This window comes from Grampus griseus, assembly GCF_964374135.1.
Source record: "Grampus griseus genome assembly, chromosome: 3".
Lineage (NCBI taxonomy): Eukaryota > Metazoa > Chordata > Mammalia > Artiodactyla > Delphinidae > Grampus > Grampus griseus.
The window spans coordinates 64,801,769-64,817,544 of record NC_139019.1 but is presented as its reverse complement, the minus strand read 5'-3'; the positions used below and the strand labels follow the sequence as shown (position 1 = coordinate 64,817,544).

General features: G+C 39.9%; 2 protein-coding genes across 3 annotated transcripts in view; one reads left to right on the top strand and one right to left on the bottom strand.

Annotated features, from left to right (window-relative positions):
- The first annotated feature begins 53 nt into the window (after positions 1–53).
- On the top strand, positions 54–1,924 carry RPS23 (ribosomal protein S23). Its single transcript, XM_082651598.1, has 4 exons — positions 54–186; positions 649–808; positions 1,485–1,605; positions 1,730–1,924. Exons 1-4 carry the CDS (start codon positions 183–185, stop codon positions 1,874–1,876), a joined length of 432 nt encoding a protein of 143 aa, XP_082507724.1. The 5' UTR covers positions 54–182; the 3' UTR covers positions 1,877–1,924.
- A 7,861-nt stretch (positions 1,925–9,785) lies between these two features.
- The window catches only part of ATG10 (autophagy related 10), a 230,474-nt gene continuing 224,483 nt past the window's right edge, over positions 9,786–15,776 (bottom strand). For both annotated transcript variants that reach the window (XR_014296608.1, XR_014296609.1), the window contains exon 10: positions 9,786–9,953. The gene's annotated coding sequence lies outside the window, so the exon portion shown is untranslated. The remainder of the gene's footprint in view (positions 9,954–15,776) is intronic.

Here is a 15,776-nt window from a genome sequence, read left to right as displayed (position 1 = left end):
AACACGACGCAGATTCTGGAAAGTGGTGCAGACTTCTCGTTTTCTACCGCGAGGCGCCAGCCGGACCAGGCGCTGCGCAGACAGCCGCAAGGGTCCTCATCTGGGCGGGGCTTGCTCGCGATGGTTTGTGGTTCCTTCCTGGGCTGCTTCTCTCTTTCGCTCAGGTCCCTGGCGCCGGCAGCATGGGTGAGGTGTCCCGGGCCGGGGTGAGGGGGCTGCGCGAGCAAACTGGGGTTTCCGGGACGGGCGGGCAGATAGAAACAGAACGGTGAGGGAGAGCCACGGTGGGGTGCAGATGGGGAGCGCCAGGGGAGCGCCGCTGCCGCAGGCACATGGCCGGGCGGGAAAGGGCCAGGGCTGCTCGGAGGCCGCGGAGCCGGAGTTCGAGAGGGACGCGGGGGCGTTGGGGAGGGCGCCGCTTCCCCCCGAGCTTTGGCGCGGGGCTTCATTCGTTGGGGAGAGCACACCTGTTGGAGCGCTTGTGTCCACGTCTTAGATGGTTCAAGGGAAACTTTGCGGTTCGTATTAGGGCCAGGGTGTGATGTCAGAGCCTACCGGCCTGTAGTCTAGAAGAGGCTAGTACCTGAGATAATGTAAAATAAGATTTGGGTGTTTTTACTGGGCATCTAAGGTGATTTTCAATTTTAGGCAAGTGTCGCGGTCTTCGTACTGCCAGGAAGCTCCGTAGCCACCGACGAGACCAGAAGTGGCATGATAAGCAGTACAAGAAAGCCCATTTGGGCACAGCCCTGAAGGCCAACCCTTTTGGAGGTGCTTCGCATGCCAAGGGAATTGTGCTTGAAAAAGTGTAAGTGAAAGTCCATCGCTGTTTACTTCATGGTTTTAGTATGGTAACTCGGGATAGATGCGCTTAAAGAAGGCTTGATGTAAATTCTAGGTCTTTATGTGTCTGTGTCTTTTGGGAAGTTAAATAATTTCCAGAGGTTTTTAAACTTTCAACATTAGTTTGGAAGGAATTGGGGTGGCATCGGAGGGGAGAAAGTAGCGATAATGAAACAAGGGACGTTATGAGAGCTTAATATGTGTGGAAACTATTCTAAGTAATTCGCACCCATCAACTATTTCATCTTTACAATTACATCTTTCCCGGTGAGAAAACTAATATGGAGAAGTTTCTTGCCTGATGTTCTACAGCTAAGATTGAGCCACATGAATTTGCAAGCACTCAACAGTTTTTTGACTTTACGAAATGATCCCATCAAATTTAGTGGTACTGATTTGAATCCAGGATTTCTAGCTCTATTTCTTGGTTCGTGTTTTACAACTATAAAGAGGCCAGAAGTTTCCCCTATTGGTCTAATGAAACTAAGACTAAAGAAAAACTTCGTTTAAGTTTAGCAATTTAGGATTGTGTTGAAAAGGTAGGAATACTACAATTTCTAATAAGTTTTACGCTTAATGAACTAAAATGTGTCCCTTTTCAGAAAGCCAACTTACTGTGTTACATGCTGTTTATGTTTCAGAGGGGTTGAAGCCAAACAACCGAATTCTGCCATCAGGAAGTGTGTCAGGGTTCAACTAATCAAGAATGGCAAAAAAATCACCGCCTTTGTCCCCAATGATGGTTGTTTGAATTTTATTGAGGTAAGTGTTTTAGTCTGTTTCTGTTTTTGGGGTAGCAGCTGTTTCCCTCAGTTGTTTATAGGATAAATGGGTATTTTTGGTGATTGCCACTTACACCAGAAGTAAACTGTTGATTTTATTCCAGGAAAATGATGAAGTTCTGGTTGCTGGATTTGGTCGCAAAGGTCATGCTGTTGGTGACATTCCTGGAGTCCGCTTTAAGGTTGTCAAAGTAGCCAATGTCTCTCTTTTGGCCTTATATAAAGGCAAGAAGGAAAGACCAAGATCATAAGTTTTGATGATGAAAGCAGGATAGTAATAAATTTCCATATGCCAAAAATATGTTTTGTGTCTTTTCTCACCACAGAGATGCATTGTATGCTTTACCAATTTTAGGAGATTGAGAAAACAGTTAATTCAGGATTTTCTAGAGTAAATGGAATTGATAACAGATATTTTCCCCTTCTCCGTGGAATAAACAATATTGCTTAAATCTGAAATAAATATACAGTGTTCCTGTGTAAGGGCCTAAAAAACTCTTTGAGCTTCTAGTGGGAATCATTTTGGGATCCCTGAGAAATGTACATTCCTGGATCCATCTCCTTAGGGACCCAATATGATAGATACTATGGTCAGGTTACTCCCTGCTCTGGTGATTTTCATTTATCTAAAGGTCACCAGGATCCATCTGGTAATTTTGTGTTTATGATAGCAAAACTTAGGCACTACACAGTTTAGTAGACAGGAGTTAATGGAAGTGTATCCCAGGCAAATTAAGGCGTAAGGGAGACCAGTTATGGAAAGATTGATCTAAGTACTCTTGTCTTGAGCTTGTCAGTAATAAAGATTTTGACCTTGAGATTTATTTCGAGGCACACAAAGTAGTGGAAGTGACTAGGGAGAAATGGTCCAGATGGGTCGGTTGTCTTTTGATAATTGAAGTGGGTGTTGGTTGGGTACATAGGGGTCCTCTGTCCACAAATTGCTTGAAGATTTTGATGGGAAAAAACGGTAAAATTATCTTAAAAAGTTTATTAGCCTTATGAAATCTGTGATCTGAAGAACTGCTTTTGGCAGCATTAGTAGGTATGAGTTAATTTGTTCTCTGAGTTATGTTTAAGATCTTTGGAAAATGGAAATTTTTGGCTTACTATCTCCCATTAAGATCAAGACCAGTATCCATACCTGGCATCGGAGACCCTGTGTGTTGTCTTTTCTCTGCCTGCTCAGCAGCACGACCTCTCAACTTGCTCAAACCTGCATTCCCCAGCCAGCTTCAGCTAGTGCCTGGCAGGTCACCTGCTGCTCCTCCCACCTCAGACTTCTCTGATCCCAAATTCACACTTCATACTTGTGCTTATACTTGTACTCTCTGTGCTTATACTTGTCGCAATTGTGTGATGGTCTTTCCACGAGGGTGGAGACAGGCTGTTTTTTGATTGAAATATATTTGACATTACTAAGACGTACATGTTAATTTGGTACTTTTTTCTGTTGTTTAATAGGGGGAAAGCTTTTATTCACACACACAACTTGAATAATACCAGGGGGGTGTACCAAATTACCAGTGAGCAAGTTGGTTTTCGTAGACATGTTCTATCTTTAACAGGCTATCTCCACTGAAAATTTCAACCAAAGATATCAAATATAGACGTACACACATAGTACCATTCTCTAATCAATTCCACAGGATTTGGAGAGATGAGAAATATCTCTTTCATTAGAGCAGGAGCTAAATACATTGTCAGTTTGCATATGCTTTTCTTTTTAAACATTATTGGAGCATAATTGCTTTACAATGGTGTGTTAGTTTCTGCTTTATAACAAAGTGAATCAGCTATACATATACATATATCCCCATATCCCCTCCCTCTTGCGTCTCCCTCCCATCCTCCCTATCCCATCCTTCTAGGTGCTCACAAAACACTGAGCTCATCTCCCTGTGCTACACAGCTGCTTCCCACTAGTTGTTTTACATTTAGTAGTGTATATATGTCCATGCCACTTTCACTTTGTCCCAGCTTACCCTTCCCCTTCTTCGTGTCCTCAAGTCCATTCTCTACGTCTGCATGTTATTCCTGTCCTCCCCCTAGGTTCTTCATAACCAATTTTTTTTATTTTTAGATTCCATATATATGTGTTAGCATACGGTATTTGTTTTTCTCTTTCTGACTTGACTTCACTCTATGACACTCTAGGTCCATCCACCTCACTACAAATAACTAAGTTTTGTTTCTTTTTATGGCTGAGTAATATTCCATTGTATATATGTGCCACATCTTCTTTATCCATTCATCTGTTGATGGACAATTAGTTTGCTTCCATGTCCTGGCTATTGTAAATATAGCTGTAATGAACATTGTGGTACATGACTCTGAATTATGGTTTTCTCAGCGTATATGCCCAGTAGTGGGATTGCTGGGTTGTACGGTAGTTCTATTTTTAGTTTTTTAAGGAACCTCCATACTGTTCTCCATAGTGGCTGTCTCAACTTACATTCCCACCAACAGTGCAAGAGGGTTCCCTTTTCTCCACACCCTCTCCAGCATTTATTGTTTGTAGATTTTTTGATGATGGCCATTCTGACTGGTGTGAGGTGATACTTCACTGTAGTTTTGATTTGCATTTCTCTAATCATTAGTGGTGTTAAGCATCCTTTCACGTGTTTGTTGGCGATCTGTATATCTTCTTTGGAGAAATGTCTGTTTAGGTCTTCTGCCCATTTTTAGATTGGGTTGTGTGTCTTTTTGATACTGAGCAGCATGAGCTGCTTGTAAATTTGTGAGATTAATCCTTTGTCAGTTGCTTCATTTGTATTTTCTCCCACTCTAAGGGTTGTCTTTTCGTCTTGTTTCTGTTTTCCTTTGATGTGCAAAAGCTTTTAAGTTTCATTAGGTCCCATTTGTTTGTTTTTATTTCTTTAGGAGGTGGGTTAAAAAGGATCTTGCTGTGATTTATGTCATAGAGTGTTCTGCCTATGTTTTCCTCTAAGAGTTTTATAGTGTCTGGCCTTACATTTAGGTCTTTAATCCATTTTGAGTTTATTTTTGTGTATGGTGTTAGGGAGTGTTCTAATTTCATTCTTTTACATGCAGCTGTCCATTTTTCCCAGCACCACTTATGGAAGAGGCTGTCTTTTCTCCATTGTGTATTGTTGCCTCCTTTATCAAAAATAAGGTGACCATATGTGCATGGGTTTATATCTGGGCTTTCTATCCTGTTCCATTGATCTGTATTTCTGTTTCTGTGCCAGTACCATACTGTCTTGGATTACTGTAGCTTTGTAATATAGTCTGAAGTCAGGGAGCCTGATTCCTCCAGCTCAGTTTTTCTTTCTCAAGGTTTCTTTGGCTCTTCGGGGTCTTTTGTGTTTCCATACAAATTGTGAAACTTTTTGTTCTAGTTCTGTGAAAAATGCCATTGGTAGTTTGATAGGGATTGCACTGAATCTGTAGATTGCTTTGGGTAGTATAGTTATTTTCACAGTGTTGATTCTTCCAATCCAAGAACATGGTATATCTATCTGTATCATCTTTAATTTCTTTTTTCAGTGTCTTATAGTTTTCTGTATACAGGTCTTTTGTCTCCTTAGGTAGATTTATTCCTGGGTATTTTATTCTTTTTGTTGCAGTGGTAAATGGGAGTGTTCCCTTAATTTCTCTTTCAGATTTTTCATCATTAGTGTATAGAAATGCAAGAGATTTCTGTGCATTAATTTTGCATCCTGCTACTTTACCAGATTCATTGATTAGCTCTAGTAGTTTTCTGTTAGCATCTTTAGGATTCTCTATGTATAGTATCATGTCATCTCTATGTATAGTATCATGTCATCTGTACTTCTTTTCCAATTTGGATTCATGTCTTTTTCTTCTCTGATTGCTGTGGCTAAAACTTCCAAAACTATGTTGAATAATAGTGGTGAGAGTGGACAACCTTGTCTTGTTCCTGATCTTAGTGGAAATGGTTTCAGTTTTTCACCATTGAGAACGATGTTGGCTGTGGGTTTGTCATATGGCCTTTATTATGTTGAGAGAAGTTCCCTCTGTGCTTACTTTCTGGAGCGTTTTTATCATAAATGGATGTTCAATTTTGTCAGAAGCTTTTTCTGAATCTATTGAGATGATTGTATGGTTTTTCTACTTCAGTTTGTTAATATGGTGTATCACATTGATTGATTCGCGTATATTGAAGAATCTTGCATTCGTGGGATAAACCCCACTTGATCATGGTGTATGATCCTTTTAATGTGCTGTTGGATTCTGTTTGCTCCTATTTTGTTGAGGATTTTTGCATCTATGTTCATCAGTGATATTGGCCTATAGTTTTCTTTCTTTGTGACATCTTTGTTTGGTTTTGGTATCAGGGTGATGGTGGCCTCATAGAATGAGTTGGGTAGTGTTCCTCTCTCTGCTATATTTTGGAAGAGTGTGAGAAGGATAGGTGTTAGCTCTTCTCCAAATGTTTGATAGAATTTGCCTGTGAAGCCAACTGGTCCTGGGCTTTTGTTTATTGGAAGATTTTTAATCACAGTCTCAATTTCAGTGCTTGTGATTGGTCTGTTTATATTTTCTATTTTTTCCTGGTTCAGTGTCGGAAGGTTATGGTTTTCTAAGAATTTGTCCATTTTTTCCAGGTTGTCCATTTTATTGGCATAGAGTTGCTTGTAGTAATATCTCATGATCCTTTGTATTTCTGCAGTGTTAGTAATTTGGTACATTTGTATGTAGTAACTGGACTGGCAGTTCTTGGTTTCCGTCCCAATGCTTCCTAGTGCCTCTAATTGCACAGTTACTGGTTAAGCCATTCCCAAATGCTGACCAGATGCTTCCAGATGGGTGTAATTGAGCCAAATGGGGAGCCCCTGGGCCTCGCCTGCCTGTAACAGAAGAGGCTGCTGAGGGTCACAGTTTAACCCCCGGGCTCAGGTGCTGGGAGGGCACCCCTTGCGGGAGGGTGGGGCCCTGGCAGTAGGGAGCTCTGCTCAGGGGCGGGCGCGCAGAAGGGAGGAGGGGTCGGATTATAAGGCCGGGTGGAACAGACAGCCACCTACTCCCGCGTCTCGCTCCTGCAGCGCTGAGACCTCAGCCAAACCTATAAAGATGAACAAGCCTGGGAGTTAAGACACCCTGCTACAATGGTTCGCACTTGTCTCCTGGGTACACCCAGGATGCCTCTGTCCTGTGACGACTGACCCATAAATCCACCACAGGTGCCTCAGACCCAAATGTTTGACCCTGATGTGAGTTGCCTCTGCCTCCTGTGTATTCCCTCCATCCCACCTCCTACTCCCCCACCACCTGTGAATAAAGCCCCTTCATTCTTGGATCCTTCTCGAAGTTCTAGAGAGGGAAATGAGGCACTAACCTTGGGTGCAAAATTTAAGCAAAATCCCAGCAGCTCTTTTTGGTAGAAATAGAAAAGCTAATTCTAAAATTTGTATGGAAAGGCAAAAGAACTGGAATAGCTAAAACAATATCAAAAACGAAGAATAAAGGTGGAGGAATCACAAACTGGTTTTAAGACAATTTGTAGCTATAGTAATCAAGAGGGTGTGGTGTCGGAGGAGGGACAGACACATCAATAAACTAGGAGACTGTAAATAGACTTACACAGGTATGACCAACAGCTATGTGACAGATACAAAAGTAATTGAGGGGCGGACAGATACTTTTTTCAATAGATAGTGGGGACTTTGATTAGCAGAAAAATGGACTTCAACCTAAACTTCACACCTTTTACAAAAAAATTAACTCAAAATGGATCATATATCAATATAAAAAGTAAAGCTGTAAAAATTATAGACAAAAACATCTTCATGACTTAGGGTTAGGTGAAGAGTTCTAAGAGATTACACCAAAAGCACGTTCCACAAAAAGAAAAAAAGGATAAAGTGGTCTTCGTCAAAATTAAAATCTTTTGTTCTGTGAAATATCTTGTCAAGAGGATGAAAAGAAACTACAGACTGGGAGACAATATTTGCAAGTCACATATCCAATAAAAGACTTGTATCCAAAATATACGAAGAACTCCCTAATCTCAAAAGTAAGAAAACGATCCTATTACAAAATGGACGAATGAACAAACATTTCACTGAAGAGATGACAAGCACATGAAAAGATGATTAACATCAGCCGTTAGGAAAATGCAAATTAAAATCATAAGGAGATATCACTATACACCTAGCAAATGACTAAAATTAAAAATACTGACAATACCAAGCACTGGAAAGACTGTGGAGCAACTGGATTGTTGGTGGGACTCTGAAATGGTAGTCACTCTAGAAAAGTTTGGCAGTTTCTTACAAAGTTAACATATGCTTAGGATCCAGCAGTTGCACTCCTGGGTAGTTATCACACAGAAATGAAATGTCTGCCCACACAAAATCCTGTACACAGATGTTCATGGCAACTGTATTTGTGATAGTCAAGAACTAGAAGCAACCTAAATGTCCTTCAGTGGGCAAATAAACTGGTTGCATCCATAAATGAAATGCTACTCAGTCGTAAAAGACACTTGCTGCGTGCAACAATTTCTATGGATCTTAGTGGTATGCCAAGTACAAAAAGGCAATCTCAAAAGGTTACATATGTCTTGTATCATTTCATGTATATGAACTTCTTGAAATGACAAATTATAGCAATGGAGAAGAGATGGGTAGCTGCCAAGGATGAATGATGGGGATAGAGACAAACTATAAACGACTGGCAGGAGGGAGTGTCTTTGTGGTGATGGAACAGTCCTGTGTCCTGATTGTGGTGGTATTTACACAAATCAATACTTGTGATGGAATTTCATAGTCCCCACAAAGTGCATATAAAAATTGATGAAATAAAGCAAGTTCTGTAGTTTAGTTAATACTGTTGTAATGTCAATTTACTGGTTTTGAAAATATACTCTGGTTATCAAGTATGTTATTAAGGGAAGTTGGGTGAAGTATACAAACTATACTGTTTTTGCAACTTCTTGTGAGTCTTAGTTACAAATTAAAAGGTTTAAAAATTGTGGATGAGTAAATATTTAAATTCTGTGACCTCTTACATTTGCCTAGCAAACCTCAAACAAATCAGAAATTGTTAGTGCAGAAAGAATCTGGAGATCACTTAGTCCTGTGGTTCCCAAATCCAGAACGTCAGAGTCCCTAAGGTATTTGTTAGATTATACAAATTCTCCTGATCTTCTGGAAAACAATCTTTACAGTATTTCTGGAAAAAATCTGTCTTATCGACAAACTATCAGGCAGTCTTTATGAAGCTATCCCCTTGCTTTCCGCAGTTATGGGGATACTACTGCTCTATTCCAGCCACCTCATTTTATAAGTCAGAAGCCAAAAAATAGCTCAAGTATTTTTGAAATAATTTGCCCAAGTAATTGGCATAGCTGAAACTAGAAAAATAATCTGTCCTCTAAACTAAACTGTTCCTGTAGGAGATGCACCTCATAGCAAAATAATAAACACTACCTTACAGGTGGCTCCTTAGTGAATTATGGCATACATAATGCTGGGTATTTAATAAGAGTTTTTGTTGTAAACTGTATTATGGAAATACATAATACCTCAACTATATGGGGTTTTTTTCCTTTTATTTTTTGATAGAGCTGAGAGACAGTTCTAATTTGACAGCTGTGCAAATTTGAATGTATATCTTTGTGTAGATGAATTCATTCCAGGTAAATGTCTGGATTTTGTTACAATAGTCATCTGTGGGTAACATTCCTGGAGCCTGTTTCACGTTTGTCAAAGTAGCTAACATGTCTTTATTGATTTTACACAAAGTTGAGAAAAGAGACTAAGGTCATAAATTACCATATTACTATAAAATTTTCACTAACAGCTGCTTGTATAATCTTTATTCTGACCTATAAAGTCTAAAATAAAATGGATCATCCAAGTATTAACTCACATTTCTTATGATATTGTACTTGGGGGACTGCCTTGGCAGGATGTACTAAGCATTCTTAGTTTCTAGCACAATTTCTATCCGTATTATTTGGTAAAATGATGTTATATTTACTAGTATGTGAGGAAAAGAAGTGGACTTTTTAAAGCTTATTGTCATGGTATTGTCACCACAGGAGTTTTAGAGCAAAGTATTAAAACATTTAACAACTGAATATTTTAGAGTGATCATTTGAGGGGACCCAGGAGTGACAGATAACCAACATTTCCAAATATGCACACAAACAGTTGCCACCTCATTCAGACTGTCACTTAAGCCTTCAGTATGTGGTGTCTATCTTCAAAATGAGGGAGCCACTCACATACAGCCCTTAGAACTTGAGCCAGGCTTGATGAACATCATTGACCTCCCTTGCTTCCCAGAGGATCTGAAGCTTTCAAACAGCAATTCTGACGATAAGGAGAGCTTTTCCTGTAGGAGAGAGAGGAGGAAATTGTGGCCCCCGATCACCCCTTCAGACCTTGCAGTCTGAGAAGTGTCAGCTTCCTCTGCAGGTCCTTACCAGTGATCTGCTTATTTGTGGTAATAAATTATTGACATGAATAGTCTAATGTACTCACAGTGTAGGAGTTTTTGTTTAAGTCTAGCTTTCTAAACCTCTTTGACTGTAGTTAAGTAGAAGTCGAACAGTGGGTCATGTTACTTGGCTGGGTTACAAGTGTAGGACATGCTGAGCATACCCAAATTTTCAAATAAGATGAGGTTAGATGCTGATAAATATATTATAATGCTTTCTTACCTCTTTAACAACCAGTGAACGTTTAAACCTGTACAATAGGGGGCAGAGTGAGCCACATTTTAAATAATTCTTTTTTATGTCAATCACAGCTGAGAACAGTTGAGGGAAATGTTACTTGTTGAAACACGTTTTGTCCATTAACACCTGCTTTGGAAACAATGACATGAAATAGATTGTCTTGTCATATCTTTCTCCCCCAACAGCTTGGTGAATTTGTTTATCCAGTTTATAAGAAGATATGTTTTCTCTATATAGCTTGACAGCTTCAGGTATTCTCTTTTTGTGTGTGTTTGCAGGTAAGTTGGACCACACTGCCCCTGCTTAGGTTCCTGATAGATTCCAGGTATTTCCTTAGAATTTTAATTCCAGTATATACAATAGTTGACTTTGTTTATTCTATATTTTACACATTTTCTTATGTTTATAATTAGGTAGTTTTTTTCCCCCGTCACCATACCCCTTTTCCTCCTGCCCATGACATAACATAGATGTGTGTGTGTATGTATGGGTGTGTGTGTGTATGTGTGTGTGTGTAATAGAAGAAAGCCATTTTGAACGATTTGATTAAGAGTCTTGATCTAGGATTATGTTTTAGAGGGTCTAGGAATCTCCTGAAACTGTATGTAGAATTTTCTGATATAAATATGTACCTGTGCATGTATGCATACACACACACACACACACACACACACATACCCAACACATACATTTTTCTGGAAAAGGGATCTATATATTTTTCAGATTTTTGAATGGTTCCTTCCCAAGAAACCAGCTACTGTTTAAATTTGTACATCAGTGAGCAGATTATTACATAATTTTCCAATTTAATCACAGCTGAGAACAGTCGTGAGAAGTTGCCTGTGATTTGACATCATTTATGAAATGTCCCCAGAGTGGTAAGGATCTGCGGATGCATGATCCAGGCTGCAGAACCTGCAACCTGCACATTTCACATACTGCTTTGACGGCACCAGCTAATCTACTTATGGAGCAGTGGGCCATTTTAGAGAAAAGTTCCACAATGTCACTGGTAAATACAGAATCAGAAAGAGGGTGTATAAAGCCCCAACCTCAGGAATAAATGCAGAGGGCAAAAACCCAAAGATGTTTTAACACCTAAGACTGAAGTAAAACTTGACAGAATAGATCAAATAAAAAATGTGCAGTGTGTGCCTGTAAAAACAAATGACACAACGTTTGTGTTTGCTTTAAAATATTTAAGCAACTATAAAGTTTTAAAAAAGGGTTAAATGAAGCAAATATGGCAAAAATCTTGGTAACTGCTGATTCTGATTTATAGGTATGTTAAAGTTCATTGTACTATTTACTTTTCGGTATGTATGAAATTTCCCATAATAATTTTTTTAAATTACATACATGTCCTAATTGCTTAACTGCCATACTCTCTCTGGTCATAGTAGAACCAGTACAGTCAGCTCTGATAGGGGCAAAATGAAGATATGGAACAATCAAGTGGACAATAAAGAAGCTGGAAACTAACCCTAGGAGCACTGAGACATATGTAACACATCAGGAAGAAACAAAGCTGAGAATCCATGCAAATTTTAGCAAGACTAGATGAGAAAAATGATCAGTTCAATAATAAAAGCACAATAAACTAAAATCATTTTCATTGATTTTAGGAAATGGTAAAACACAGACTGCTTTGGGGAATGTAAATTGGTGTAGCCTTACTGGTAGAACAGTTTAGCGACATGAATCAAAAATCCTAAAACATTCCATATCCTTTGATCCCTTCATTCCCTTAGTAACAGTGTAACCCAGAGAAACATAATGTGAGCAACTATTTCTGCACACATATCTTACATTTGAAAGCCCTGGGGGGAGGGGGACCCTACTGAACACTATATCCCTAGCACAGGTCCTCCTAACCATGCAGGAAATAAGTGCTAGTTGAATGCATGTTAAATAAACAGTGAAGAATTAGAAACAACCCCAAAAGCCCTAAAACTATTTGGTACATTTTGATTTAAAAGAAATACTAGTCATTTTAAGTTGTTTTTCTTCAAAGAATGTTAAATGATGGGAAAATGCTGCACATAAAATGTTAAGTGGGAAAAATCAGGGTGTAAAACCATATACAGAATGATCCTAATTAAATATGTTTAACCACAACAAGAAAATATATCGAAATTTTAACTGTAGTATCCCTGGGTTATAAACACAAGTAAGTTTTAAATTTTCTCCTTCAAATTTTTCTGCGACTTCCAAATTATCTATAAGGACGAAAATCTTTTTTTTTTAGTGAATTTTTAGTTTTGCAGTCTCTGGATAGATGTGTATACTGCATTAAAAAAGAGCCCAAGTCTTCTTTGATCACTTCCAGTCCAAGTTCCCACTCTCCACCTCTGAGGTAACCTCTCTTACAAGTTTTGTGTGTCCTTCTGACCACTTTAATGTTTTTAGATACATATACTTTATATGTACTACAGAAAATGTGTGGTATTAGTGTATTTTTTATATAGTGTTAAGTGGCATGCATAGTTAGCCTCTAGTTTTTGTTTTCTGTTTTAACTCAACATTTTATGAGAATTGCCTGGTTTTTTTTCTTTTAATTTATTTATTTCATTTTATTTATTTTTGGCTGCGTTGGGTCTTTGCTGCTGTGCGCAACACACACACACACTTTGTTGCTGTTGTGGTGAGCGGGGGCTACTCTTCGTTGCAGTGCGCGGGTCTCTCATTGCGGTGGCTTCTCTTGTTGAGGAGCATGGGCTCTAGGTGTTGCGGCTCAGTAGTTGTGGCTTGCAGGCCCTAGAGCGCAGGCTCAGTAGTTCTGGTGCACGGGCTTAGCTGCTCCGCGGCATGTAGGATCCTCCCAGACCAGGGCTCAAACCTGTGTCCCCTGCATTGGCAGGTGGATTCTTAATCACTGCACCACCAGGGAGGCCCCGAGAATTGCCTGTTTTGATACATGGAGATGAATTCACTCCCCTTAACTACTATATGCTACTATATTTAACCATCTCCCTCTCACTACGCAGGAAAGGGCTTGGGTATTCTCTCTCTGAACCTACTGAAGGAGGGGGCTATGGAAACCTTCTCCCACTCTGCTGCTGGTGGCAGGGGAAATGAATCTTCTCAAAGGATAGAGGAGTGGGTGTCAGTTCCCAGGAGCAAAACAGGTCCAGTCCTTAGCGTCTGCAGAATGGAAACCATGAGAGGCGTCCCCTGGGCTCAGTGATCACCCACATACACAAACATTCCACAGAGATCTATTGAGTACTACCAAGTGCCAGGCACCATACTAAACCCTGAAGATCTGGCATGCATGTGTAAATACCAATGCACCAACGGCTGCAGATATACTGAACTATGACTTCCTGTTAGCCTATCAGGGCATGCTTTGTTAAATTTCTGCTTCGCTGTTATTACTAACAGTGATCTCTGGGTATTTGAAAAGCTTTAAAGTAACCCAAGAAATCACCACCTAGCCATAGGTTTTATTTATTCTCATGTAAAGTTTATATGAATGTAGGAATACATGTGAGTTTCCAGTTTGTTTTTAATAATTTACAAAATGGGACTTGGTGATCTCTAAAATCACTTTTCAGCTCTAAGTCTGTACAAGATATTTGCAATAGGACTCTTTTACCACTAGGTGTCGCTATTGACAACACAAAAGTTAGACAAAAGCAAGGGGTTTACATTACAGAACTGCTTTAAAGAACACTAAGAAATTTAAGAATAAAAATGTGAAAGCACTTTTACAGACAAGCCCTATAAAAACCCAGAAGGGGCGCTTCCAGAACCTATGTGCATATCAAAGTAGCCCAGTTCCATGGGCATGCTAATAGTTAAGTATTCCCTATACCTTCCAGAACAACCTTTAGCAACTTACTGGTCAGCAGCATAAGAAGGGAATCAAAGGTCTTAGAATTGGAAGGGAGTTTATTTGCCTATTAGTTTTCAAATCTCTGCTCCCTGGAGTTAGAGATACGTTTACATCACAACCTAGTGCACACACACACACACACACACACACACACACACCATAGACACAGATTTTATATGTGTGTGTTTCTACTTCTAGTTGAAATCAAAGTTTCACAAAACAATGGTACCGTCACTATGTGCAATGCACTTTTTTCTATGTACTTGTGAACTAACAGAAAACATATATTGGTCTTTGCCCCAGTTCCTAGCACAGAGCTCCTAAATGCCTTGGAACTTCCCGGGTGATAGAAGTGGCTTTTGTTCTAATGGGTTGACTCTTGGTGGGCTCCTGAATAGCTTCAGGATGGGAGCTGGTCGCCAGGAAGACCAAGCCCTGATTAAAAGCTTGGAACTTTCAGCCCCATCCCCCATCATCCGGGAAGGGGAGAAGGGTTAGCAGTGGAGTTAATGATTGATCATGCCTATGTGATGCAGCCTCCATAAAAATTCCAAAAGTACATGGTTCAGAGAGCCTCCAGGGTGGTGAACTCGTCTACATGCCAAGAGGGTGGTGCTCCCCAACCACAGGGGGACAGAAGTTCCTGCACTTGTGACCCTTCCGGACCTCACCTGTGCAGCTCCTCCTCTGTATCCTTTATCATATCCTTTGTTATATAACAAACTGATAAGCATAAGTAAGTGTTTCCCTGAGTACTGTGAGTCATTCTAGCAAATTACTGGACCCAAGGAGGGGGGTCATTGGAACCCAGATTTATAGCTGGTCAGTTAGAAATACAGGTGACAATCTGGGACTTGCAACTGGTATCTTAAGTGGGGCAGTCTTATGGGACTGAACACTTAACCTGGAGGATCTGATGCTAACTTCAGGTAGATGGTGTGAGAACTGAACTAAATTGTAGAACACTTAGCTGGTGTTGCAGACTTGTCTGATGTGTGGAAAACCCATAACATCTAGTGTCAGATGTGCTGTATGATAGTATTGTGACAGTAAAGGAAACCCAGGGAATGCTTTTCCTAGACATATTCTATTTCATAAAAAAAATACTGGTCATAATCCAGTAAATTGATTTTACTTGATCTAATACCCTTCCTTCCATTTAATATGTTAGGAAACAGAGATTCAGAGAGGTGCAGTGACTTGCCCCAAATAACACAGTAAACCAGGACTCAGACTTTTCAGGACACTGGCAGGTTTTGCTTTGAAAGGTGCTAGGCAAAATTCAAAAACTGTCCTTGACATACTCCCAGCCCTTTCTGCACTCCTGTTTCTTCTAAAGTTTGTGGGCCAGTGCCTGCTGGTGAAAAAACCAACAAAGTGTATGTGTGATTAGTCCTTTTAAAAATACGAGTCCTTTCTGAAATACAAATATGATCACCTTAACTGTTTTACTTGAATTCCCTCAGCAGCTCTTTGTGGTTTTCAGGCCAAATACAAATCATCAGTGTGGCAATAAAGGCTCCTCCAGACCTGGCCCCAGTCCTGCTAGCCAGCCTCACTCTTTACCACTTCCCCACATGCAACTTCAAGGTCTTTCCTTCCTCCATTCTTGGCCTGGCTAAATCCTAAGTTTCTCACA

What these genes read in the sequence shown, in the direction of transcription:
- RPS23 (XM_082651598.1), top strand. An exon ending in GGAATTGTGCTTGAAAAAGT is followed by an intron (nt 809 to 1,484) that starts GTAAGTGAAAGT and finishes TTTATGTTTCAG; the next exon opens with AGGGGTTGAAGCCAAACAAC. An exon ending in GTTGTTTGAATTTTATTGAG is followed by an intron (nt 1,606 to 1,729) that starts GTAAGTGTTTTA and finishes ATTTTATTCCAG; the next exon opens with GAAAATGATGAAGTTCTGGT.